Raw genomic sequence first — 26,841 nt, 5'->3', positions numbered from 1 at the left:
GGACACCCAACAATCCATTCCAGATTGAATCTCACCATGAAATGCATCTCGAAAATAATAAAGTCTGATTTTTGTATACATGCTTGTATGTTAGTATTTACAATTATAATCCAATATGATGGAAGAACATTTTATGGCATGATTAGAGAGAAAGTCAGAGCCTCTCATGAAAGCCAAAAAAGTAGATGGGGCAGAAAACGGAAGTGAACTTCTTCCTGCTGCAGTAAGCTTCTGGAAAAAAAACACATTTCCTTAAATACAATTTCTTAGTAAAGCTTGCTGTAATCTCCTCGCAGTAATCCCTCCTTAAACAGCCTAAACAAAAGAGAAGAAAGCAGGAGGAAAGACATAAAAGCTCTTTACCCAAATCCTATTTCTTAACCCAATCGAGGTCACAAAAACCTTCCAACTCATTTACAATAAGCCCTGACACGAGCCTCCCTGCTTTCACTTTCTTCGACAACTCTGAACAACGGCAACACCACCCTATACTTGTTCGTATTGTAGATAAAAGTCACAACTGTAACAGGACTAAGTAAACACAATAAATGTAACTGCTATACATCAGTGGATGGATTTGTTTTTGTGACTACTTCTTGTTTAAGGTCATTAAATAAAAGTTCTTTTGAAAAATCTGGACCTGGTCAGTAACAGATTGATGATGTAGGTTTTTTGTGCAGTTGTTCAGCCAAACAGTTTGTTGATCTGTGTAGATCCTTTAAACTCACACGTTACAGTGTCAATATTGTCTTTAAATGACTGTCAAACTTTGCTGTAGCTTCAGATCCAATAATGAAAAAAGATCTATGTCATTGATTTTTTTATGTCACTATTCTCAGCAAAGTCCCAAAGAGCTTTTCAAAAGGGAAGAAAGGAAACAAAGACATGTCAAACAAATGAACACTAATCCACTTAATTATATTTTATTCTAAGTTTATTACAAGTCAGTTTTATTTTGTCAAAAAGCCTCGTGTGTCTGCAGTGTTTGCAGATCTCACCAATTGCTGCTGTGAGTACCATATTATTATAACGCATGCAAAGAAGAAAGAAATACAGTTTAAATTTGGTGTAATTATCTTTTTAGCCACATGATTGGAAGTGCGCAACTCAAAAAATAAAAAATAAAAAGAACCTAAAACACTTCCTTCGCCCTCTCTCTCAGTTGTGTTCTCACACAGCCGGGTTTGAAGGGTGAGATAGTGGCCAGATTTCTGTCAGAGTGATGTGCTCGCAGGGGCTTTCCTATCTCTCCCTCTTACACTGATTGACACTGATACACTGATGCGCTGTAAACATGCTCCGATTGCATGTGAGTGTGTGTGTGGGTGTGTATGTGTGTGCTAGTGTATGTATGTGCGAGTGTGTTCAGTGGAGACACAAGGAAAAGAAAAGCCTGGCAGCAGCAATAGAGTGAGTGCATTTTTGTGTTTTGTGCACGTGAGCAGGCGTGTATAGTAGTGTGTAAATAGTCAATAATAGGCGACACTTGTCAGCCCTTTGCTCCGTACACACAAAGCCTGTGGTTGAGCCATTGTTGAACTCCGCCTCTCCACAGCAGCCACCCCACCCACCCACCCAACCCCCCTAACCGGGCCTCTCAAGCAGAGATAATTATGGCTATTGTGCCCCTTACACATGCAGACAACACAGACACACATATGCACACGCGCGCGAACGCAAACACACACACACACACACACACACACACACACACACACACTTGTTTGTGCTAATTTACATACCCACCCACGTGCCTACTCAACCTAGCTGAGTAAAAGATGGCTGCCAGCACCCCATCTGCTGCTGCCCAGCTCCTAGTCGCTCCCAGAGCACTGGGGCAAATGTGATGAGAAACATCCAGAGAAAGTAAAAGAAAACCAGACAGTGTGGAATACTGTGTCATCGTCTCATTCAGCTACATTATAAAGTGGATCTCAGAGGTTAACATTTAATGCATTTTCACCTTTGTGTAGGTAGATGATGGTATCAGAAGTTTCTCGTTGTTGTGCTTTCATGTTGCGTACGTTTGCAGGCGTACCCACATAGCGGCACCTTCAGCTGCTCTTATGTCCCCTCTAATCCCCATGGCCTGCTGTGAGCGATGCGTGACACAGGCGGGAGCAGAGGAGGGCGAAACGAGGGAGGGGTAGTGTGCGAGTCTCAAAGGTGGGGGGGGGGGTGAAAGAGGGTGACAGTCGATGGGGTTGTGTTCAATGAGCCCTGGGGGGCACCACGTGCTCCCTGCACCCAGGCGGCCAGAACACAACAACGGGACGGCTGTCACACTTCATAGGCGAGCGGCGCTCCACCTTAATGTATCCTGGGTTAATGTTTAATGAGGGCTCCGTATTCAGGCAGGTTCATGCAAAAACTGAAAATGGCTTTATTGTGTTTCCTTCATAGGAGATGTGTGTATGTGTGTGTGTGGGTGGGTGTAGATGCTTGTACATTTGTACTTCAACAGCAGTGTGTGTGTGTAAGACACCAGTGTTTACAAGAGGCTGCGGCATCTCAGACAAGTGTAACTATTAATGTATTCCTGCTCTGAGTGCACAGATTTACGAATAAGACATCGTGCCCGAACACACCGCTGCTCTCCATGTGGTCCCTCTGCCTTTGTCACCTCTGTCCTCCTTGCACCTGTGTGGAGTCCTGTGACATCAGGTTTTTGTTTATTTTACTGTTTGTTATGTAGTGGAGAATATTTTCTTACAATTAAAATTAAAAAATTATCCTCATAGAACATTTGTTCCCAGGTTAAGACAAAGAGCAATTGATTAATCCAGTCGACAGTCAAAGAAAATTATTTGGTGACCATTTTATTAATCCACAAAAACCTTTACGTAATTGTTCTAAGCGAAATTGCATGTTCAGGTTCCATTCCAAATTGTGTTATTTTTATATTTGTAAACTGATTATGTCTGGGTTTTGGACGGTCAACCACACAAAACCCCTAACTATTTCACTATTTCAACAATGTACCGTTTGAGTGTGGGTGTCATTAAATATATTCTGATATTTTTAAATAAGATAAAAAATTAATCATGATCAAAGGATTAATCAACACTGCAAATAATTCTAAAATGCAGCCTATGATGTAACAACAAAGAATAAGGGTGCTATTCCGTTCAACATCATCAAACTAGTTGCTCTGCAAATCGATCAGCTGTTCAGTTTCTTATCCCTCAATTTAAAGAGATGAACTGGAATTTTCCAGGTGTTCCCAATTGACCCGTCTCTGCGTACACGATTGTTCATAGCATATGTTTGGATCTGCCTGACTTTGAGCAGAGAGGCCAGGGGCAGAGTATTGATCTGTAATGTAGCCTGTAAGTGACCTCACTGCCGCTGACACCCATTAGGATCCATGTTAGCAGTAAATCCTGATAACCCAGCTTTTATAAAATGGAACGTGGGTAAAATCCTCTCTGCTTTCAACAATCTGGACTAAATAAGACTCTGTAAAAGTGTCTTTTTCATAACACCTTAGATCAATGGTCTGTTTGCATGCGACACACAACTGTATCATCCTGTTCTACTTCTGAGAAGAAGTGGATGAGAGCAGACTGTTGAGGATGAGGGGATGAGTTGTTATCAACTTGTTGTGAGGACAGTTTTCTTTTCTTTTGCTTTCTTATCTCACCTATCGTCCTTTTCCCTTCCCTTATTTTTCACCGCTGGGTTTTGTGGCCTTATGGATCAAATTACAATACAAACACATAAACAAGACCAAACTGTCTGGCAGGTGGATTAGATGGGGCATGGATGGGCATCTTCTGTAGACCACCATGTGGCTGAAGCCATCTGTTGGTCCAGTCTCTATTCATCGGAGCCGCTCATTAGCTTTCTGCTGGTTCGGCTGACAGCCTCGATCTGCAGGCTGAACCCTCTCTGTGTCCCACTGTTGTTTTCATTCCCGTCCACAAACCCTCTCTGTCTCCGCTCCAGCTCGTCTCCTTCAGATCATGGCTCAGACTAGCAGGGCTCCATTGTCTCATGAGGGTCACACACACACACACACACACACACACACACACACACACACACACACACACACACACACACACACACACACACACACACACACACACACACACACACATCTTAACTACAGGGATGGTATCGGACGGGGAAGTGAGAAGGAAATAGGTCAGTCTGCCTGCTTCCCTCCCCTTTCAAACCCCCTTACTGTCCTGCCAGGACAGGAAAGTGGGGCAGGCAAGGGGACATGTACACAAGCATAAACACATAGAGTGCACACATACGCACAACACACAACTTCATACACACCACACACACATAGAGCTCCAGATGGGTAACGTGTGTTTGTAACGTCTGTTGGGTTCAGAGGGCATGGCAGTGTCTTGTTGTGTCATCAGGTCAATCTGAGATGGGCCTGGGACAATGGTTCGGATCAGGCTCTGCACATCATGATACCCCCATACAAAGACACAGAGACATGGACAACTTCGACTCGATTTTTACTTCTACAATTCAAAGGAGAATTGAGAGAAGAGCAAATGTTGCATTTGAGGTGGATGACTTCATTACAGTATATAGGTGTCGAACAAAAGGAAATTCAGGTGCTTTTACATCAAACTGGTGACCAGGTCTCGGTCTGTTTTAAATTGCTTGTTCAGTTTGTTTACAGTGTGAAAGCATTTTGTGGGTGTTTTGGACTTTTGGACCAATTACAGGAAGTCACTGTTAGTAGTAACAAAAGAAGAAGACAAGGCACAAACAGAATTTTAAACTCAGTGGAGGGAACGTGCAAAAAGAGGGCAAGACAGCATTTAACACTAATATGGTCTGATGATGACATCAAAAGTGTGCTTGAAAAAAACACATTAAACCCTAAAACATTTTGTTTGTTTTTGCCGAGGATGAGAGAAAAAGGTTATGAGAGGAAGGAAGACCCATCTGGATGTTAAATACTGCAAACACAGAATACCACCATTATTTATTTATTCAGTTTATTTTTTCTTCTTTCCAGACATGTTATTACAACATATTTCACTTTCATCAGTGTTGAAAAATCATCAACAACATCCGAAAAGAAAAAAAAAAGGGTTAACGGGTAGAAGTCATTGGCTTGTAAGGTTCCCATCCCCTAAATCATCAACAAAACATCTCTCTCATTAGAATATGTAATCAACAAACTGAGACATTAAAAGTCTTCAACCAGCTCATACATTGAATTTTGACAGACATTCATACCCTTATCCACTTCCAGATACAATGATACCTCTACTTACGAATGTCTCTACTTACGAAATTTCTCAGCAGGAAAATATTACCTCTACTTACGAAAGAAATTTCGACTTACGTAATGTAAAAACACAGTATCGGCTGATACTCAAATCTCCCACAGGTTCCTGAACGCAACATTCTCATAGCTGCTCTGCCATTGGCTATTACCTATTACGTATCTTCCTGGCATCCCATTGGCTAAGAGGGATGCCACTCCACCTCTGTGTGGATCTAGAACGGTGCTTATGGAGTGTCTTGGCATTCGGCACTAGACCCGTGAGGTAGTCTGATAGTTTTGCGCAAATATAATAACGTACGTATATAATCAGTACGTACTCGCTATGGACCCCAAGAAAGTGATGGAGAAAAGAGGAAAAGAAGAGACGATGAAAAGAATCTTTTTGTCCGTACAAAGTAAGAGATCATAGAAAAGCATGAGAAAGGGATGTGTTTGGTTGATCTCACCAAAGAATATGGCCAAAAATCTACAATCGACACGTCATTAAAACAAAAGGAAGTTTAAGGAGTTTAAGGCATCGCGTGGGTGGTTGGAGAAGTTCAAAAGGAGAACTGGAATTCACTCTGTTGTTCGTGAGATAAGAGCGCATGAACCAAAGAGGGCAAAAAATAATGGGGACAGCTGTTAAAAGGTAAATGACCGTCATTTTTATTCTTTAGTCTATTCTTTGTTTTTTAAGTTATGCACAACTCTCATCTATTGTGTAATAATCTAATCATAACATGCATTTGTTAGATGTTTTGATGCATTTTTATGCTTTATAAAACATTTTTGTCTGAATTTTTGTGGGCTTGGAACGGATTAGGGCATTTGCATGGAAAACGTGTCTCTAGTTATGTAATTTTCTACTTACGAAATTTCTTCCGGAACCGATTAATTTCGTAAGTAGAGGTACCACTGTATTAGCCTTTTACCCTAGAGTATAACCATGTTTACCTTCTTCCCAGGAACACAAGGTTTGTTAACATCATGGAGTCAAAACTAGACGTTGACATTGCCAGTGTTCTCTACAAGAATATAATGATCATATTCACCTCTTTCAGCAGACAGTGTTTATACAAGAATTAATCAGTTTGTTGCAGACACTTTAACAGTTTCACATGGTATTATATCGTCAAAAGATATCAACATGCTCTTTAAAGTCTCAACGTTAATGTTATCCCATGTTATCACAAAAACATGGTTTTGTTTTTGTTTTTTTGTTCATTAGTTCATGTTTCTGACATCAATGATGTTGATTTTTTTCGACTGTTCCATGAAATACTTTACGTGTCCAAAATTGTAGAGCTCCCAATATTGAAGTGACTCTGTTGTACTGATCTTTGCTGTAGTAACAATTCTTTATTGCGCATATTTCACCAACTCCTCCTCACTCCTGATCACCATTGTTTTCAACTGGTCCGGAGAAAGCCCCTTTGTTTTGATGAAAATCCTGCAGTTGTTCGTCCAGGTGTTGTCGATCAGCCCATTCTTCTTCAGTTGTCGAGCTTTTTTAGCGATATCAGCATTCTTTTTAGTGAGATTCTCATTAACGTAGACATTTTTTCCTTTCAGTTTGAAGCCTTGTTTCAGAAGAGCAATCTTGTGTTTACGGTTGTTGAATTTTATCAGCACTGCAGGTGGTCTCCTACCTCCAGATGGAAATGGGTAACATGTCTCAATCTGGTCCATACCTATAGTTATTTCCAGATCCCTCAGTTGAGAACTCACTTGTTGCTCCAGAGATTCGATGTCAGCGCTGTGCTGAGTCTTATCTCCACTGGACACAGCATTTCTGTAATTCCTCGGCTTGGTTTTGATTCCAGTGATGATCACATCATTTATACGAATGCTTTGTTACAAATCATCCATTCTTTCTTGTCCCTGTTCCAAGACAACAATTTTTCGGTCTTTTTCATCCATGTCTTTCTGAATTTTCTTCATTTTGTCCTTCATTTCTTCCAAGGCGTCTAGCACCGGTTTTAGCTTTTCTTCCAACTTTTTATCAAAGTCACTCCCTAACTTATCAAAGTTGCTCTTTAACTCACTCTTTTATTCTTTCATACAGACCATCTGGTCTTTAGTATCCTCCGATTTTCCTTTTAGTTTCGTCATTTTGCAGAGAATAATGCAAAACCAAAACTAACCAGATCAAATTTAAACCTGACAAAAACTTTTAGTTTAAAAGTGCCCTTATAGTGACTATTTAATCAATATCCATTGATCCAACCAAATGAAGTGAATAGGTCCGTTTCAGCATCGCCACTAGAGTAGTTAACTGGCAGCAGCCTTACCTGCAAAATGTGTTACTGCATTGTAGAATTTCGTTCTATTACTTGAAAGGACAATACAACAAATAACATCAGTGTGTTCCTGTAGGTTTTTACCACATTACTTATCACAAATTAGCAGTTGAATTTCATTAGATCTACTTTAAGTCAACTGCATTTGAACCTAAAATATGCACCCTGTAAAAAATGATGTTAATGTAATGCTATCAAAGTGGCAAACTGAAGAGCACTTACATATCAGCTTTATAATCTGACCACTCAAAGCACGCTAAAAGAAAAAGCCAGTATTTACTCAGTCACAGAAGCACATTTGTATGACCTGGCTGGACTGATTTGCAGGGGCCACCTGCTCAATCGATCCCACACAAATGGACACCAGGGATTGAACCAATTCCAATAAGTGAATGACCACTCCTCCCGCCTCCTGAGCCACAACCACCCCTACAAACCTTTTGAACTATGACTACTAATGAAAAAAAAACAATGGGTCCTTACAAGAAAGTTTGTGTCCAAGGGCTCTGATGCCCGCATTGCTGCAAAAAGTCACTTTATGATTAATCTCTACCATAGCAGAATAAAGTCGGTATGCCTAAATGCACCTAAATGTATAACTACAAGCAAGCTGAAGGAACCAATTACGAGATGCAAATGTTCATGGTAAAGCCATTTAGCTTATTTGCTGTGATTTTTAAGATTAAATATTTTCCCATCTTCTACTCTGTGCATGCTGGGATGGACTCTTGCCTCTCATGACCCTGAGCAGGTTCACACATGTCAAGGATATTATGAATGTTGTTGTGTTAAGAAAAAAAAAAAAAGGACAAGCGCACAACATGATTCACTTGAAAATCACCTGCACTGTTTCCTCAGGCGAGCATAAGACATTGTGACAGGCGAGACAGGCAACCGCCCACTCAGTCGCTCGCTGTGGGCTTTCAGTCACAAAATCAATTTTAATTTTCACATCTTCATAAGACCAATCTAGACAGTTCTTTGCTGTCTTAGAACGAGGGGAGGAGAGAGAGGTGGATGGTGAGTTTGAGCGGTGGTGTTCGAGCAAGTTGAAGAAAGCAGCAGATCCACATCAATAATTCTTCCTATTAGACAACATATACAAACATGAATGTACTGCATGCGTAGGCGTGCATGTGGATTTTTTTTCTATGCATCTATTTGAGGATACAATTGGCAAATATGTACAGAGGTGTTTCAGAGTGAGGCGATGTTCCAGAAAGGTGACTGTACTGATTGGCTGTAAGGTCGCTGAGGTCGCTGCACCAGAGAACATGGAGGTCAGGTTCAAGGTTGGATTCAAACGCATTACGAGTGCACCTCATTCTGGTGTGCGCGACTGTCATAGGGAAATGAATGCAGTGTTCAGTGAGCAGCTCATCATGTTCAGCATCTGATCCTCACACTCATTGCCCATCAACTGACCTATATACCCCTAATTACACACAGCAGCCTCGTGACCGCACACATAGCAACACCTCGCCCATAGAAAAGATAAACACACACACAGAGCATGAGCATATCTAAACATCAATATTAAGCTTAGAAAAATGTGTTTTGTTGTATTGAATATGAGTCAGACACCATAGAGTCATTGAAAGAAGTTCAGGACCAATGTGGAAAATAAAAGAATAATAACGTTAAGAGACCAAAGAACAAGAAAACACAAGTGTATATGAAAACAGACTCACATGTCTGACAATAACAAACTGCTGTAACCTTGGTGGGTGTTTGTGTGTGACAGTGTCTGTGTGGTTTGCATACATATAATATAAAACGCCATCTGCCAGGACCTGAGGCCATTCTTGCCCTACTACCCTCTTTGCTTTGCCTCCTTTGGTTTGTTTTCTCCTCTATTTCCCTCTCCCTTACATTGTGATTGCAGGGAAGTAATCATACAAACATCTCTAAAATACACCGTGCCACACATAATGTGTAATCATATAACACAAATATCTATACAAATGATGGACAGAACAGAGCTGTCTGTTTCTGTATCTCTTGCATATTTCCAAGCACATTAAATGAGGTTAATGAAGACGGTTGTGAAGGCAAAGTCGTACTGACATCCTATGTATGTAATTTGGGCCCAAGTTCTTCAAGGACATTGTAGCTAAGAGAAGCAGGGAGAGGACAGGAATAGATCTGAAGATGAGAAACTGGAATAGTCACGCAACTTGGGCAAGAATTTGGCTGGTGTCAGTCACAGTTTTTGATGTTAGAGTTAATACTGCCAGGGATGAAATGGAAAAGCAGTGAAAAGAGCAGGAAGATGAATAAGAGTTACAGAGCAGAAGTGGGAGGGGGGAGGACAGAGGATGGGGGGAGGTGAGAGATCAGTGATCCAGAACAGTGAACAGACAGAAGACACAAGTTAGGAGGTCAGTCAAACATGGAGCACGGTGGTATCTCAACTGTCCATACACACATAGGGACACACATGGAAAATAAATAGATTGAAAAAACACTACCAAATAGATTGATCTGTCCAACCCAGGATAATTCACATCTATCTCTAGGATATCCTACCTGGTACGATGGAAACAGTGTCTCGCTCCCAGGACACGACGCTGACATACTCCTGCACAGCAGCAGGGATGAGGCACTTGAACACAGCTACGTTGCCCCGCATCGAGCGCTGGTCCGCCACCCGCACAGTGTAGGGCTCCCTGAAAACTACAAAAACACACACACAATATCAAGATAGTTGGTATCTCATGCTTTAAAAGTCAAGATTATTTCCCTCCCAGTGAGGAGCTAAGGTGTGGTGACCCATGATTGTCTAAATGTCATCGGAGAAGCTTTTCCAGCTGGACACTTTTTTTTTTTAACAATGGAAGGGGTCAGATTTAAAGATTTTTAATATTTACGTTTATATTCTATTATCTCTCCAGAAAGCCTTGAAAACAGATGTACTGTACATCATGGCAATCTTATTTTTATTCAAATATTAATTCACTGCTTTCTCTGTTCTGAGACACAAACAATAATATACTTTTGTTTACATCATCAAAAACAACACATTAACACTCCAGGGCAAAACACCCTTTCATCAATTACCACAGCACTCCACTTTGTTCACTGGAAATTACCGGCCTACTCTTCTGTATTGTTTGAACTCCTCTAATCCTGGCCCTGCTTTGACCATAAATGGCGCAAGCTGCCATTAAGCAGGATAATCATGTAAATTATTTTATAGCTTTGGCATGGCATCACCATAAAACACTCTTCGACTGATTTTGTAGACAATATCATAAGAACCAGCAATGAGTTCCACGCTTACGGGATTGTTCTTGGTGCTATGGTTTATGCAAGTTCATGCAATATTTTAACACCTTGTTGCATGAGCAGGGACTCATTATCAAAATCACACGAAAGCTGAGACGTATCCGAAGGTTGCTAAGAAACTGGTTTGGAATCCCTTCCCTGGAACAGACAATAACAGTGTACGTATATTCCTGCTGCAAGAACAAAACGCATGCAAGTGCATGTAAATCTCCATCTCTGAACAGTGGAGCAGAATAAAACACATCAGAAATTTTCTGTTGAGATCATTTGGATTGTGGCTTTGCTTGGAACAGACACCCCTGTCAATTATTCCTCAATAGCAGGGAGATTGCAGCATCTAAGTCACAAAACTGAAGCCCCAAACAAAGCATATGCATCCTGGCTGACCGTAACCTGTGTACCAGGGTCCCAACAGAGGCTGCTGGCTGCAGGATGTTTGATTCATGCTAATCCCTCGTCTCCTGAGGCCAGGCTTTAGGGTCATGTGAGAATGAAGGCACCAACCGGCTGGCATAGAGCTCAGGGTTCTGGCTCAAATCCTCAACTTGGCGCTAGTATTAGTATTAGAATGAATATGAGTATTAATTCAGGTCGGTGTTGGGAGGCAGAATATGAAAACAGATGTTGACGGCAGGGGGAGGGACCAACTGGCCTGAATGAATGGCAGAAGGGAAGATGACAATAGATGGTAACTATCATTCAGGAGTATCTTTGTTCCAACTGTGATTCCATTTAACTATCTTGTTGAATTTTTCTTCGTGGATCACTGCTAGTTCTCGATCTGGAGGAACCCAAAACCCCCAGATGAACTATTTTACCTGATGAGGTCTCGTTCATTAAAGCAGCCTCACATGTTCCAATCAATGAATAACACCAGTTAGGTTTGTTAATGGGGGATAATTACGGAAGTGTGGTGTGGCTATATTTAGTCTGGCACAAGAGGACAGCGTGAAGAATGAGGGAGCAGGGAGGAGAAGGAGGACAGAAAAGAGATGATGGCAACAGAGGCATCTTCTGGTCATAGAAGTTCCAAAAATAGACCACCTATTATATCTACTAGCGTAATTTGCTCATTTTGCTGATTCCTGGAAATTATGAGTTTCTTCCATGAACATTTGGAAATCTGAGATATTTCTGTATTTACAAGAAGCAAATCAAAACATATTCAACACATTGAATCTAACCTTAAATAGCCCAAATTTAGGTTAGCATACATTGCTGTGAGAAGTGATGATTAGTCACTGACACATCTTTTTTAAGTGTAAATTTACTTTTCACATCTTGCAAAAGATTTAAAAAGCATTTGTTGGAAAATGTCAGTGTAGCTGTCAGGTTATTGGTGGCGTTTAATACCTCCACCAAGGAGGCAACGTCTTGAGTTGTTGAATTAAATAAACGCAACAATAATTTAAATTCCTTGTTGCTCTTTCACCTTTGTTTCATTTTTGTGATGGTGCTTTTATCAATTGTCAAGCTCCTTGTATTGCAATAATGTATGAAAGGATGCTGTATAAATGGACTAATTGATTGATTGATTGATTGATTGATTGATTAATTGATTGATTGATTGATTGACAATAGCCAATTCAATTAATCCTTTGAGACTTATATAAGGACTACCCCCCTTGTTTTAGTTCATAAAGGTGTCATTTTTAAAGTGTCATAAAATGCTACAAAGATTCAGATACAGCAATAAATAATTCTAGACTTCATCATAGGCATATTAGACTAACACTAAAAAGGATCTAGAATTCTTACTTATTTTATTGCTGAACACATTGTAAACCATAATAACGACAGAAAACAACAACAACGCAGAAAGTTGCACAAATGTGTTTGGGATGTGCTACAAGTGCTTTTTTAGCTTTCTCTTTTGAGTAATGGCCATTATTATGGACAGAGTGCATGAATGTTTTTCCCACGAAATACATCCTTCTTGTCTTCTTCAACCTGCTCTAAGCTCCCATGGCCAAGCGACACTGCTAAACATGTGAACCAGACACTCGGGTTCGCTCTGGTGGTATCTAGCCAATAGGAGTGCTCAATTCAGACACGTGATGCTTAGTATCATTAGCAAACCTGGTTTCTGATGATTGATGATCACACAGAGTTTTAGCTGATAGTACGCAGAGGCAGAAGGTAAAATAATGCATCTTTTAAAACTTTTGGACACACAAACTGCTAATTCTCTATTCATTCAAACAAAAAAGTAAATAAATAAAAAAAACAGGTAGTAGCCATTAAGCTCTGATATGGTTTGTAACTTAGGCTGCAGACCTTTAAATCCTACAAACCAACAGTATGGAGAGAATCATACAATCAAAATGGTACATTTAGAAAGTCCTAGATGAGTTCCCACAAGAGAGAATTTCTTGCCAGAGATATTCCAATAGTATAGAGATAGATTCCCATGGGCAGGGGGTGTCCACAATTCAGTCCAAATTGAATGGGGGTCTATGATGATGACACTAAAATGAAAAGATTGTTTTCTGCCAAACTACATTATGTTTTCTATATAATGGGTAAAAACAACACGTGGGAGTTTAGATAATTCCTCTGGGTGAACTGCAGCTGATTTTGGTACAGTGGAATAGATAGAAGAGCTGTGCTCATGCATCATTCCACCACCATTGTGGAATGATGGGAAAGTGAGTCTTGGAAAAGCAATGGTTTTATACGCAGTTGTACCCCAAAAAAGAACTCCAACACTCTTGGAACCTCTGCATGATAAATCACCAGATATGGATTTCATCCCCCAAATGCTAAATATGACTCAGCAACTGAATTTCAAATGAAGACGCACCATGTTTAAGGGGGAAAGGTCCTGTTAATGGCTTCTATGGATTTGATATGTAATAAATGGTTAACATTACGCTACAAACCCTACCATGGTCACGATCGACCTGCCAGTTCTGACTAAAAACAGGACTAAACCGATCAACGGCAAGAAGACTACAGGCTAGCCAATAGCCTGAGGTGAAAAAGACCAACAGGTGGTGAAGGTGGAAAACGTTAAGGCTTACAGGTGGTAAGAGGAAATTGAAGACAAGACTTTTTTAGTTGAGACAATATAAGGAACTATCTTTAAATCAGCATTAATTAATGCAATAAATTTAAGTACAGTAAAATAAATGTATGCTATTAGATTAAATCTAACACAACTCATTTGGATGAAAAATGATGATATAAAGTAGTAAATCTAACAAAAATTATAGTAGGAAGTAAATCTAATATTTGTTGTAGTATCTTTTTAATAATTGTTTTCAATATGCACGAGCCAGCGGTATGACAAACTGCTGTGGGCTTCAGATTTCAGTCTGCCAGCTGTTGAATGCTGCAGAGAGTTGGAGGGGTTATGTGGTCTAAAGTGCAGAGGTGCGTCACCAGCTCAGTCAAATAGATGTGAGCGAAGGCCAAGACCTGATGCAGTGTGCGATGCAGATGTTCTCTCTGTAGACCATGTTCTAGGTCAATCTGTGTTCGGGCCGAGACAGGCTATTTTAGGACAGGTGATTCTGTGAGTGGGTTGGGCTTTATGCAGCTGCCACTCACATCTGCTCTACTTTTTGCTTAGTCTCTATTTGCTCCCTACTTTAATTGGGTTTTCTTTCCATCCAAATATTTCAGAACCTTCTGCATATTGGTGATGTTTGCCTATTCTGTTCCCCAGTGTCGTCCCCACTCACCAGCTTTGATGCGGATGTTGGGGCTGCGGATCTTGCCGGCTTGGTTTTCCGCGGTGCAGAAGTAGTCATTGTCGTGGATGTAGCTATTGTAGGCGGAGGGCGAGAAGGGGTACAGTTGTAAGGTGCCATTGGCGTGCACGTGTCGGATGTGGGGCACGTCATAGATGTCGTCGCCGGTGGCCAGGTACCAGCGGAGTATGGCACTGGGGGTGCCTCCTGCTGGACAGGGCAGGGACACCCCCACAGAGCTGGAGTAAGTTACCCTCTGCAGGGAGGCGTTCACAAAGTACAGCCTGGTGGAGCCCACATCCTCACTGTGTACTGCAGAGACAAACAGACAACAAAAAGGTCAAAGTGATAAGATGAGGGCCTGCTGGTATTATGAATGTAAGCTAACAGGATTCCATCGCTATTGATTGACAACTATCAACATCAATTTAATGTACAAAAAATGGACAACGCTGTGATGTGTGTGGTAAAATAATCATAACAAAAGTATGCCAAACGTCCAGTTGCAAACATCAGTCATGTGATCTAGAAGACCAGGGATTTGGGCTAAAGCCTGTGATGGTTTAGGTGGATAGGAGGGGGGAGGAGCCTGTTACCTCCCTAAAGTGAGTGTGCGCACACACACACACACACACACACACACACACACAAGCAAAGACAGGGAGCGAGCGGACGTGCTGATAGGTTATGTGATTGGAATTTCTATGCCAGACACAGAGATTTAAGTCCATTTAATCTCCTTACATATTTAACACACACGCATGCACGCGCACTCACAATCACACATGTACAGGAATGTTCCTCATTGGCACTCAGATTAAACACATACAGCTCCAGCAGAGAAAGGAGAGTGAGAGTCGGGGAGGGGCTCTTGAATTTAGGGTCATTATGAGAAAGATTAGACAGAAGAGTAGGGGGGTCCATGACTGATGGACAGATGTGAGCGTTAACCACCACTGGTTCCAAATGATATATTTCAAAAGGCTGACACACCCTTTCATCACTCGTTCATCCTGAAAATGTTCAAAGTCTGCTTTCTGTCTTCATTTTCAAAATTAGCACTCAAGACTGAAGTGACAGTCTCTCGTAAACGTGCATCGTTCCTCTTTATAAAATGAATCAGAGTCATCCTTCCTACATTTATCACCTTTTATGAATTATGTAAGTGCTTTATGAAATTTCTGTGGTTTCCAAAGACTGCCTGTATTTAATATTCAAAAAAAATCAGAATATTATCAATGGAAAAATCTGTAAGTTTGACTGATAAATTGGTTGATGGAACTGTTTTCAACATTAACTAACATTATATGACCCTTTCCCAAAGTTTTGTTGTAATTACTTTAGTATTTTTACGTAATCCTCCTAAATAATGAAAATAAATCAATGCCAATGAAAACATGAATTTCTTGGTGGAGATAGACATTGGTCTAAAAATATGGAGCTCAGCATGAGGTTAATGCACACAAAATGCTGGAGCTGCAACTAATGATCATTTTACTTGTTGATCTGCAGTTTTATTTATTTTTGAACAATGTGATTGAGGGGGTCAATTAAAACAAATCAGTTTTGAAAGTAAATTATAAGAATATAAAAACCCCCAACATTTTCCAAAGTTTAGTTGTCTGATAAATTTATTAGAGGATAAAATGGAAAGGATCAGAATAACAATTAACTGATTATTGAAATAATTAATTAACTGTGAGTTTTAGTTAACTAAAACTGGCAAATTCTTTCATCAATTCTAGTTCCAGCTCTGGCAACAAGTCATTCTATCATCTCTTATCTGACTTTGACACAAAATCAGGTAATTTTGATGCTCAAACTTTAAATTAATAAATGACTGAAACATAAATATGTATGTAGTTTCATGTTGACCCTCAGTGTAGTGAAAAGTTATTAATTATACAAATATCAATTATTCTGTATTTACTTCAGTGTTAGACTGACCATCACTTGATTTGTTTGTGTAGATAGAACAATTCAAAAGTTCTTCATTGCAAAAATTGCAAAAAATAACAAAATTCATCCCCCTTTAAACCCCTCTGGATTAAGAAATCCACATACAAGAAGTAAGGAGTGAAATCGAATCATTCAGTACATTCAAACAAGATATATCTTTAGTGAAGCGTGCTTTGAGCTGTGTCTGATGTGGGATGGAAAACACCAACAACTAAATCCTGGCACAATCAATCACCAACCTAGTACCTGTGCTGGTACTAGGTTCAGGGCGTCGGATCGAAGACAACTAAAACTTCATCCAGGACAGTCAAAAAAAATCCAGGCTCCTATCAAAGATCTATTGCTAACTCTTGTAGGCTAGAGATTGATAAAGCTAGGCAGAGTGCTACAGATGGTATATGAAAAAATGTCTGGCAGTCCAGTGGTGGGCTGAAAAATCCAGGTCAGACTCCCTCCCCTCTGCAGATTACTGATAATGGCCCCTGAGCATAAAGCCCATATTAAAGATTGCAATATCTATAATCTCCCAATGGGGGGGGACAGGACTAAAGTGGAGGAGTGAGGGGGTCACCCTGAGAGCTCTAAAGGGAGGGGGGGCGGGCCTCACAAACAGTAGATATGGCCTGGGGGCCTGGGCGCTGGGGGCTGGGGAGCAATGGGACTGATGGAGTGGGAAGTAGAATAGAAAGGGGATCAGAGCAAACTCCCAGCACTCAGAGCCTGTCAAAACCAGGCGAACCACACATGCACTCACTTAACACTTATGCACACACACACACACACACACACACACACACACACACACACACACACACACACACACACACACACACACACACACACACACACACACACACACACACACACATACACACACACAGCCCAAAAGCAGCTCTGAGCTCTCAGTCACACTGGCAGGAGACAGAGTGGGTTGCCATGGCGGTGCTGGCACTGGAAAGCTGTAACCAAATTTATAAAATGCAATGTTTTAACCTACCGACGATAACCTTCTGAAGGCACTAAATTTAGGATTAAATTTAGAAAATTCAAGTCAAAGAACTCCTCAAACTAATTCTGTCTCAAATATCTGCAAAACACAAAACTGTTGATGGGAACCAATCTGGATGAAGAGCAGAGGAAGGCTGACCAGAAGTTGGGACATTTATCTCGTCTTCGGCCGCTTATCCACTTTGCAGGTGATGGGTTTTGGGCCAGCCTGCTAAAGACAAAAAGTGGGGTACACGTCGAGTAACATGCCAGCTCATATGAACACACAGGATCATATGAAAGACATGTAAGCACTCACACTCACACCTATGAACAGTTTGATGTAACCCAGTTCACCTCCCACTTGGAGGTGGGAGGAAGCCAGAGAACCTGGAAAGAACCCATGCAGACAGAACAATCAAATACTGCACAGAAAGGAATCGAACCCAGAACCTTCTAATTCTGAGGCAACAGTGCTGCCCACTGCACTGCCATGCAGGCTAACTTTGCGTCCCTTTCACCTAAATGAAACTAAATGAGAATAAAGATTCTTAATGTTTGATGCTTAAAAACATGAAGCATCAGGACATGGACTCCATGATTTCCAAAAAAATATTTGAAATGAGGGCTCATCAGACCAAATGATGCTTTTTGACTTTTGTTTTGTGCGTCTCATAAAGCATGAAGTTGTGTGTGTGTGTGTGAGTGTGTGTGCGTGCGTGCGTGCGTGCATGCGTGCGTGTGTGTGTGCGTGTTGGATTCATTCTCATCTCTCACATGTAGAGATTTCTTTGGATCTATTGATCATATAATAGAATATAAATGATGACAATCAATTTCCTTGCAGTTGCACATTATGTTAAGAAAATTTTGGGAGACCAATTGCCCAAAGTGATGATTTCCTCCTTTTTTTTTCTCTCTGGTGAATGACTGAACCTTAAGAGGATTCACACACAGTCATGATAGTCTCCCTATTAATGAACCTCCAGACTTGTGTTTTTTCCCCTTTCCTAACTTTTTTTGAGACAAATTGATGGCATGAAATTAAAAAACTTATCCTATAATTGCATAAATCAAAATGCTGATGAGGTCTGACTTTTTAGAAATTTAGAAGAAGTCAGTTTGAATGAGTGGAATGTCAAAAAGACTCCAAAAATTTCAATCTCTGCTTGACAAATGAAGATATAAATGAAAGAGGAGTGTATAAAGGATTTTACGGATAAACATTTTTTATACTGAGCTTACCATCTTAAGGATTGAGAATATCTATAAAGGGAGCAGTGGCAAAACCAGTCAGTCGTAGGGCAGAAAAGCTATGAGTTTAGCTGTGTAAACACACCTAAAACTACACAACACACATACACCAGTGCCAAGTGCAGATGGATCATGTGGCATAAAAAGAAATCCCACATGTACCAGATAGCTAGAATGAGAATACAAGTGAGTTATAACACTTTGACACAACCATTTCAATGCCACATGGTGCCCCTGCTCATTTTGGCGACGCCACCTTTCTCAGTGATGCATGTCTGCAAAGACGTGAACTCCAGTGGCGTGTGGTCAGAGCCTGTATCCTGATACAATGACCACAGTGTCTGTTGTGTCTGCTGCAGTTCGCCTGCACACAGGAGATTCCACCATCCTCATTCAGACAGAAAGACCAGCCTTCACTGGAAGGTGTTGGAGTTAAAGCCCAGGCTGTCAGAGTCACAGCCACTATTTTATATATACTGCCATGAACAGAGAACCATGAATATGTATGTCAGAGAGGCAGAAGTCATAACCTATGCAAGGTTTCATCATGCATAATGCAGCTGATCCTCTCCAGGATGGGAGCGTGCAGGCTCACACACGCACTCACTAACGCACACACACACACACACACACATACACACACACACACTTACACACACATAGTTGACACTCACAACTGTATTGTTATGAGGAAGTAAAAAAAATACATAACCTGCAATATTTCACATACATGCTCTCACTCAGACCTTCCTGCACCAAACACCTTCTTCTTCTACTTCTTCTTCTTCTTTCTTCACGAGTCACGAGTAAGATTGAACTTAATTGAGACGAGACGTGAATATCAGCCTTGTGCCCTGTCAGAAAACTCTCCCTCCTCTCTGTGTCTTCTAGTCGTTTGGTTTCTTTACCATTCAGACTGTAACGCCCGTATTCACTCTCCTTCATTCTCTCTCTGCCATCTCTCCATCACTCATCCTTCAGGTGTTTTTTGAGACAGAAACTTGCAAGGTTTCATTTTTGTATGGGGAGCAAAAGAATCGAAACTGTGCACAGACACAAAAAGCAGCTGAGGACGTGTGAGGGCGTGTGCTGCAAACGGGTAAGTGGTGTGAATTGAATATGGGTGTGGATGCAGGGGGATAAAATAGGTGTAATCTTATGGATAATCCTCAGGGTCTATCATAAGAAGGTGGCTGGTGGGTGGAGAAGTAGGGGGAAGGTTGTTGGGGTTACATGTAATCAACAAGGGGGTATCACTACTCCCCACCTCCTGGCTTTCTGTACACCCTGTCCCCAACAATCTGTTCCCCACCCACCACCAAACACCACCCCCACCCCCCCGGACTGTGCTGTGTCAGTAAAAAAAAAAAAAAGTGTGCTACTTCAGCAGTCCCCTGGGACCTGCTCCCCCTCACATCAAAGCAGCCAGTTTCTATCTTAATGTGAATATCAAATCTGTAGATTACAAGTCCCAGCACAGTCTGCATAAACGGCCCCTCCCCCAACCTTTAATTCTGCCTAGTGATGAGGGAAAGAGAGGGAGGGGAGTCACTGCGAGAGGAAGCGACGGAGGGAGGGAGAGATGGAGGGAGAGATGGAGATAGAGATCCAACAAAAACAACTTGCTTCAGAGATTTGACATTTACTGAACGCACCCTTCTTCTGAAAATATGCAGCTCCAGCATTCAATAAAATTTGGAGGAGTTTTGGCTTAATTTAGCATCGGTGTTCTGATATACAGAGTTCTCATTAGAAAAAAAAAAAGGCTTGTCGATGGAATCATTTGCATCTTTCTGTTGTTGTTGTTTTAAACAATTTGTTCTTATTCATAATCTCATTAGGATTTCTGTTTTAAGGACGAATGGAAGAGCAGGGAATCAGTGACAGCACTGTGAAATCCTATTGGTGGGTTTGGAAGGCTAATGAGCGTTTTCCTGCTGACAGTCGTACACCAGCACATTTTACCCACCATTTGACAGTAAAATGCATAAATATGAATGCAGGTTGGTTTTTTTTGTCTGACTGAATTATATTTCACTTTAATTTCCTTAGTCACAGTTTCTGAAAATCATTAAATAACAAACATAAGGCTCTTCAGAAGATATCGCTTTATTTTAGATTTCTGGTGTAATCAGGGTGCAGAGTAATAAATCAATCAAACTGCAACTAAATTCACACTTGAACGTTGATGTTTCTCGTTCAACACCCTTTTAAAGGGGTCAAATTAAATAATGCCAGGTTTGAACTGGTAAAAAATATAGGCCTGTGCCCGGACTGAAAAATGATTGGCACCCCTGTGGACCACACAGCTCCGTCAATCAGTGGTGAATATAGCTCAGATTGCAGCTTTAATTGTGCAGCCTTGCAAAGGCAGCACGGGGAATTGGGCTGGGGAGGGAAGAGGGGGCATATTTATCTATTTGAGTGGTGGAGAGAACAAGAGTCTGTCACGGTGAGGAATCACCATATTGCTTTTTTACCAACCTCAAATTAAAATTCAGGATAAATCTTTTTTAGTTTAAACTTCTTCTTTTTTTTAAATTTAATGGTCTAAATTTCAAATGTCCAAAATAGGCCTACAGTAGGCTTTTTTTAAAACATTTATTTAATACACTGTTAATTAGTCTGAAATTTTATACAATTTAAATACAGTCTAAGAATTTGATTTAGAAATCAAAGCTAGAATAAAACACGTTTTGTTTTCATTCATATTTAAACCATAACAAATTATCCGTTAATTGGCCATATTATTCTAAATTACCACAAAAAATTCAAGGCATTGTGCTTAATTATAGGTCTTTTATTCCATTCAATGATCCATTAATTGCCCTGTACCCTAATTGTTTCCAAAACCTCTGACGTAATTTAGAAAGGTTTTCTTAGAATTATTGGAATGGAAAATTACAGCTGCCTATTTTTGCAAATAAATAAAATAGTGAACTTCCACTTCCGCTCCTGTAAAAATAAGCATAAAAATGTCCAACTAAAAACCAAGAGGGGTGTCCCCGCCACTTCGCCTCCTGCGCGCGCCCACAAATACACGCGTACACGCGCATAGAAACAGAAGCCGCACACACACACACACACACACTGAAACGTGCGCGGTCACGTCCGTGGGGTCCAGGTGCTCTATTAGTGAGGAACATGACCGGGCAAGTCTGCAGTCTGCGTCCACCCGTGGAGTTTCTCATTTCGCGAAATAAATTTACGCACATTAATCTAATTCCACGGAAGCCAGAGAGGCTGCGAGATCACATTCAGATTTAATAATTCATACAAATCAATGGCAAATATTTGGAGATTGGAGTGAGTTTAAGGTGAAACACTGTATGGAAAACAATTCAAGCAGAGCTAATTGGTAATTTATTTATTTTTTTAAATGCAAATCTGGGAGAACATGCCAGAATTTAAACCGTCAGGATAACCAAATGGCCTATTTTGATCAGCTATGGCGCCATATTCCCCTTCCAGTCAATCCATACTCAGACTTTTAAATAGGTAAATTTACACCTCCTCTGGGCATGTGCTAATAAGGACAGAAAAAATAAGTAAACACTGCTCCAAACAGGCAGACTATATACACAAAGGCCTGGAAACAATTCTCATCTGCAGATAGTGATGAATCTGTTATTTTCGACGCAGATTTGCTCAGGATTATTATAATGCACTGTAATAGCAGAAGATCAACTTTGCAATAGGGTCAGGGATTTGCTGCATATACTGAAGCAAAAAAGAAAAATGAATCCATTTAAATAAATAGACCATGTTTTATATATAAATACAATTACACCAAAGGGGGACGAAATGAAGAGACCGACTGAATTAAATAAGGAGGACAAATCTGAAAGCACTAATTACGGCTTTTATGTGGGAGTAGACCCATTAAACTAATGTAGAAAGATGGGCCTTTTACAGTATTTGTAATTCCATTTATGATGGAAACGATTTGTCATCACACAGAAAATAAATTTTATAAGCACAGAAATCGTTTCCTAAAAAATAAGAGCGTCTCTTTTGAACGAGGGGCTTGTGCCAAATATAGTCCATCAAAACAGCTGCAATGAGGAAACGCTACACAAGCAGAGCACACAAATATATCAAAAAAAAAACACAAGAGCCCCGCCGAAACTTTTAGGCTTTGCCACATTTTGAGCAGATTTATTCTAAAATTAGCAGACAATTGATATAATTGCAAACCGTTGCATGTTTTCATTTGCCTCTCGCCCTCCCTCTATTTGCACCTCATTCTCCCTATTCAGCCATTTTACATATTCATAACTGGAGTTGGTAATGCGAAAACAATCCCTGCTATCAGCAGCATCTGAGGCACCAGGGGCCGCTGCAAAAAAAAACAAAACCCAAAAAAACATTGTCCACTAAAATAATTTTACACCTGTACCTCCACAATATCTATCTGTGCGACCGCAAAAGCTTCACACATTTTGATTGAGAGAATAATTTATCAATCAATTCCTCATCACAAGGCTTTCGATGATACATCAAAGCAAGAGCAACACAGCCTCCCGTTCAGCGCCGCAAATCAATTAATTGTCGATTAATTATCACTTTTCTCTCAACTTAAAACCAGTAAAACTCCAGTGTCGGTGTTCATGATGTGAAATATTTCAAAGCATTCCGTTCCCCCCCCCCTCCTTACCTTCTTGGAGACAGTACAGCAGGAGTAAAGTTACAAGCCACATGCCATAAATAGCAGGTATATTTTTCAGGAATATTTGGCAATCCTGACAAGTGTGAGGCGCGGTTTTTGGGCCAGGTGGGTCTCCGTGCTGGACTGGCGACTGTGCTCCCCGGAGGTCTCTCCAGCCCTGCTGCCCCGCTAAGCATGGAGGGGAAATGAGAGGCGCCTCAGCCCCGCCCATGCCCCCTCCTCTCCCCCCAACACTACTGTGCATACAAATCCATCCTCCCTAATCAAACATCACGGAGCGATGGTCCACACACAGCAAAACCGTGGTTTGATGTGAGCCGAACGGTGGGTTTTGGTCCACTTGTGTCCAAACTGCCAGGTTCTGTGGACGGCGGAGATGCGCAGACAGCTCTGTTGGCACCTCGGAGAGCGCACCCACCTGTGCGCCCCAGATCAACGCGTTTCTTTGCGCAATATGGATCTACAAAACCCGAGAAGCTGCTGAGAAGACAATCGAAATATATTCATGTATTTTCCTCTGAGTTCGGACAGGGACGTGGAGCCACGCAACACACTAATGACTTTTTCTTTGTCCTCCGGAGCCATGAAACGTGCGCAGACATTTGCGCAAAGATATGCAGATAGAGAGGAGGGAAAAAGACAGATAGTGGTGAGAGTGGAATGACATTTCCACAAAGCAGGTAAACCAAACCGATTGTGGACGGTTTCAGTCACTTAATAAGACAGAAAACAACTTTGTACATTGCTGTTTCCTCTTTAATGCTTTTCTGTTGTGTCCGATGTCACAAACTCCCCGGAATTAGCGGAACATCGGACGGTAAGTTGCAGGACACTTCCAGTTCATGCAGGTTTAAAGTCACTGTGGACGCACAGGAGAGGACCCGAATTGTCATCCACTGCTACGTCACCCACATCCAAACATGATACGACCAGTGAGACCAAATCATAATGAAAGGGCTTGACGATTAGTTTAAAGTCACTATAATGACTGATAACTAAATCCACTCCACCGTTGTGTCAAAAAAGAGGCGAAGAGTATTACATTCTGCTTATTAATATGAATTTGATTTACACCACCAGGCTTATGAACACTTCAGACTGGCGCTGAGACTAAAAGGCACGGACAGTCTGCTCACCACCAAATAAATAACAGTGAAGCGCGTATTATTGGTGTGATCTATTTACTTACACTGTGAATTCAATCTGCCTGATATCCAGTACAACTTCAAATCACTAGAGAAAACAAACCCGATCCATATCTTATTGGAAGTTCAAATCAAACCCAAATTATAGGCATATTAGTCTCAATAGCGATCACTGAAGTAGAGGTGGAAAATCATCAACACGTCAGAACTTGTTTCCTAAAGGTCAAAGGTCACTCACTGGAAGTTGTGCTGTTAAAAGTCAACAACAGTCGGAGGACGCGTCAGCAGCGGCCTGTCTCCTCTCGACGCACCGACGCCTGCAGCGGCCGCTGCGTCCCGACCTGAGGCTCCACGTCCACGTCACTGCTGCCACCTAGTGGACAGATTCATGCGAATCTTTTCTTTTCCTTTCGTCTTTTCCCTTCAGGGGTGGCCACATCGAATCAGTTGCCTCCATCTAACCCTGTCCTCTGCATCCTCTTCTCTCACACCAACTCTCATGTGCATGTGGCTCCTTTTCGCTTTTAATTTTGGCGTTGCTTCAGGCCTACTTTCCTCCGGGATTATTAAAGTATCTATCTATCTATCTATCTATCTATCTATCTATCTATCTATCTATCTATCTATCTATCTATCTATCTATCTATCTATCTATCTATCTATCTATCTATCTATCTATCTATCTATCTATCTATCTATCTATCTATCTATCTATCTATCTATCTATCTATCTACTTGACCACCTAGAAGTGGATATGGCGCAACGGTGATGTTTTAAAGCAACTTGCAGATTTGATTATATGTATAAGGATAACAATCTTCTGTCTTATGTAAAGGGGTTGATAACATTTATGAAATAAAAATGCTTCCTCCAATGTGAAAATGTTCTGTTATGTTTTTAAACTTTTATACTGTTTGCTTTGTTTTCACGCAAACTATAAAGGGAGATTCCAAAGACTGAACAAAAGAAGTGGAAGGACACAACATGACAGGTGCAACATCACTCAATATTTGAAAAAAAAAAGTCTACATGTACTTTGTATGCTATTTGAATTCTATATATTCATTTGTGTAGGCAGGGTATCAGTTTACTGGGTAAATTGATTTATTGCCAAACACATGGGAATGTCTTAGTGTACTGTAGTCACACCACCAGAGGTTAAAATAAAGTGAAAAGTAATAGAGGATGTTGTAGTTGACAAGATGGGTGGCATGATGTGACTACCTGTACTCGAGGAATTTAATCTATCTATCTATCTATCTATCTATCTATCTATCTATCTATCTATCTATCTATCTATCTATCTATCTATCTATCTATCTATCTATCTATCTATCTATCTATCTATCTATCTATCTATCTATCTATCTATATATATATTCTATATCTGTTCAATATATTCATAATGACTTATTTTTTAAAACTTCCTACACGTCCCGCAATGCATCTAAACAGCATCTTTCATCACGTATAACCTGCACCATCATAGATGAGCCTAATGACTTAAATGAGCAGCTTTTTTTTTTCTTTTTTTCACTACAGACAGACAGAGTTAAATAGTGAGAAGCCAACAGTGACACATTCAATGTGAACATGAGGCATTCAGATTTATTTGTAAGGCAAGACAATTCTGGGGTCGAATCCCGCTCTGTGCGGAGTTTGCATGTTCTCCGCGTGTCTGCGTGGGTCCTCTCCGGGTTCTCCGGCTTCCTCTCACATCCAAAAACATGCGCTTCAGGTTAATTGGCCGTTCCAAATTGACCATAGGAATGAATGAATGAGTGTGTGCGTGTTTGTGTGTCTGCGTGGCTCCAGGGTTCACTGGAATCGCACCCGGAGTCCCCCACGCCCCAAGACAAGCTGGGATAGGCTCCAGCACCCCCTGATCCGCGCAAGCGGATGAAGCGGGTTGAGAAAATGAATGAATGAATGTAGCCGTTATTCCTTATTCTGACCAGTAGGAGGCGCTGCAGAGCGACATTGCACTAAAAGGTAAGATAATTTCCTCCGGGATTATTAAAGTATCTATCTATCTGTCTATCTGTCTGTCTATCTATCTAAAATTTAGCCTTTAAGTCTCTATGATAAAGTGAAGAGCAGTTCCAAAGATGATAATCTGAAAATGGAGATATCGTTTGAAAAAGATGTTACACAGGACAGTAATAGCTGTGTTTTATATTACGATGAGTGAAATGAACTAAACTCCGGTGAGCAAATCATTATAGCGGCATACTAGTGAACAGAGAGCAGCATTGGAGTATGATGTGGTGAATCTATACACACTGAAGAGTC

General features: G+C 40.8%; 1 protein-coding gene across 1 annotated transcript in view; it reads right to left on the bottom strand.

Moving 5' to 3' along the window:
• The window catches only part of LOC137605994 (cell adhesion molecule DSCAML1-like), a 55,146-nt gene extending 31,650 nt beyond the window's left edge, over positions 1–23,496 (bottom strand). Inside the window, exons 1-3 of the mRNA XM_068331005.1 lie at positions 23,392–23,496; positions 14,526–14,846; positions 10,081–10,227 (exon numbers count right to left, since the gene is read on the bottom strand). Coding sequence (XP_068187106.1) covers positions 10,081–10,227; positions 14,526–14,846; positions 23,392–23,434 — 511 coding nt within the window. The 5' untranslated portion in view covers positions 23,435–23,496. The remainder of the gene's footprint in view (positions 1–10,080; positions 10,228–14,525; positions 14,847–23,391) is intronic.
• Between the last annotated feature and the right edge of the window lie 3,345 nt (positions 23,497–26,841).

Source organism: Antennarius striatus, chromosome 13 (genome assembly GCF_040054535.1).
Source record: "Antennarius striatus isolate MH-2024 chromosome 13, ASM4005453v1, whole genome shotgun sequence".
NCBI classification, from domain to species: domain Eukaryota; kingdom Metazoa; phylum Chordata; class Actinopteri; order Lophiiformes; family Antennariidae; genus Antennarius; species Antennarius striatus.
This window is presented reverse-complemented; position numbering and strand designations above follow the sequence as displayed.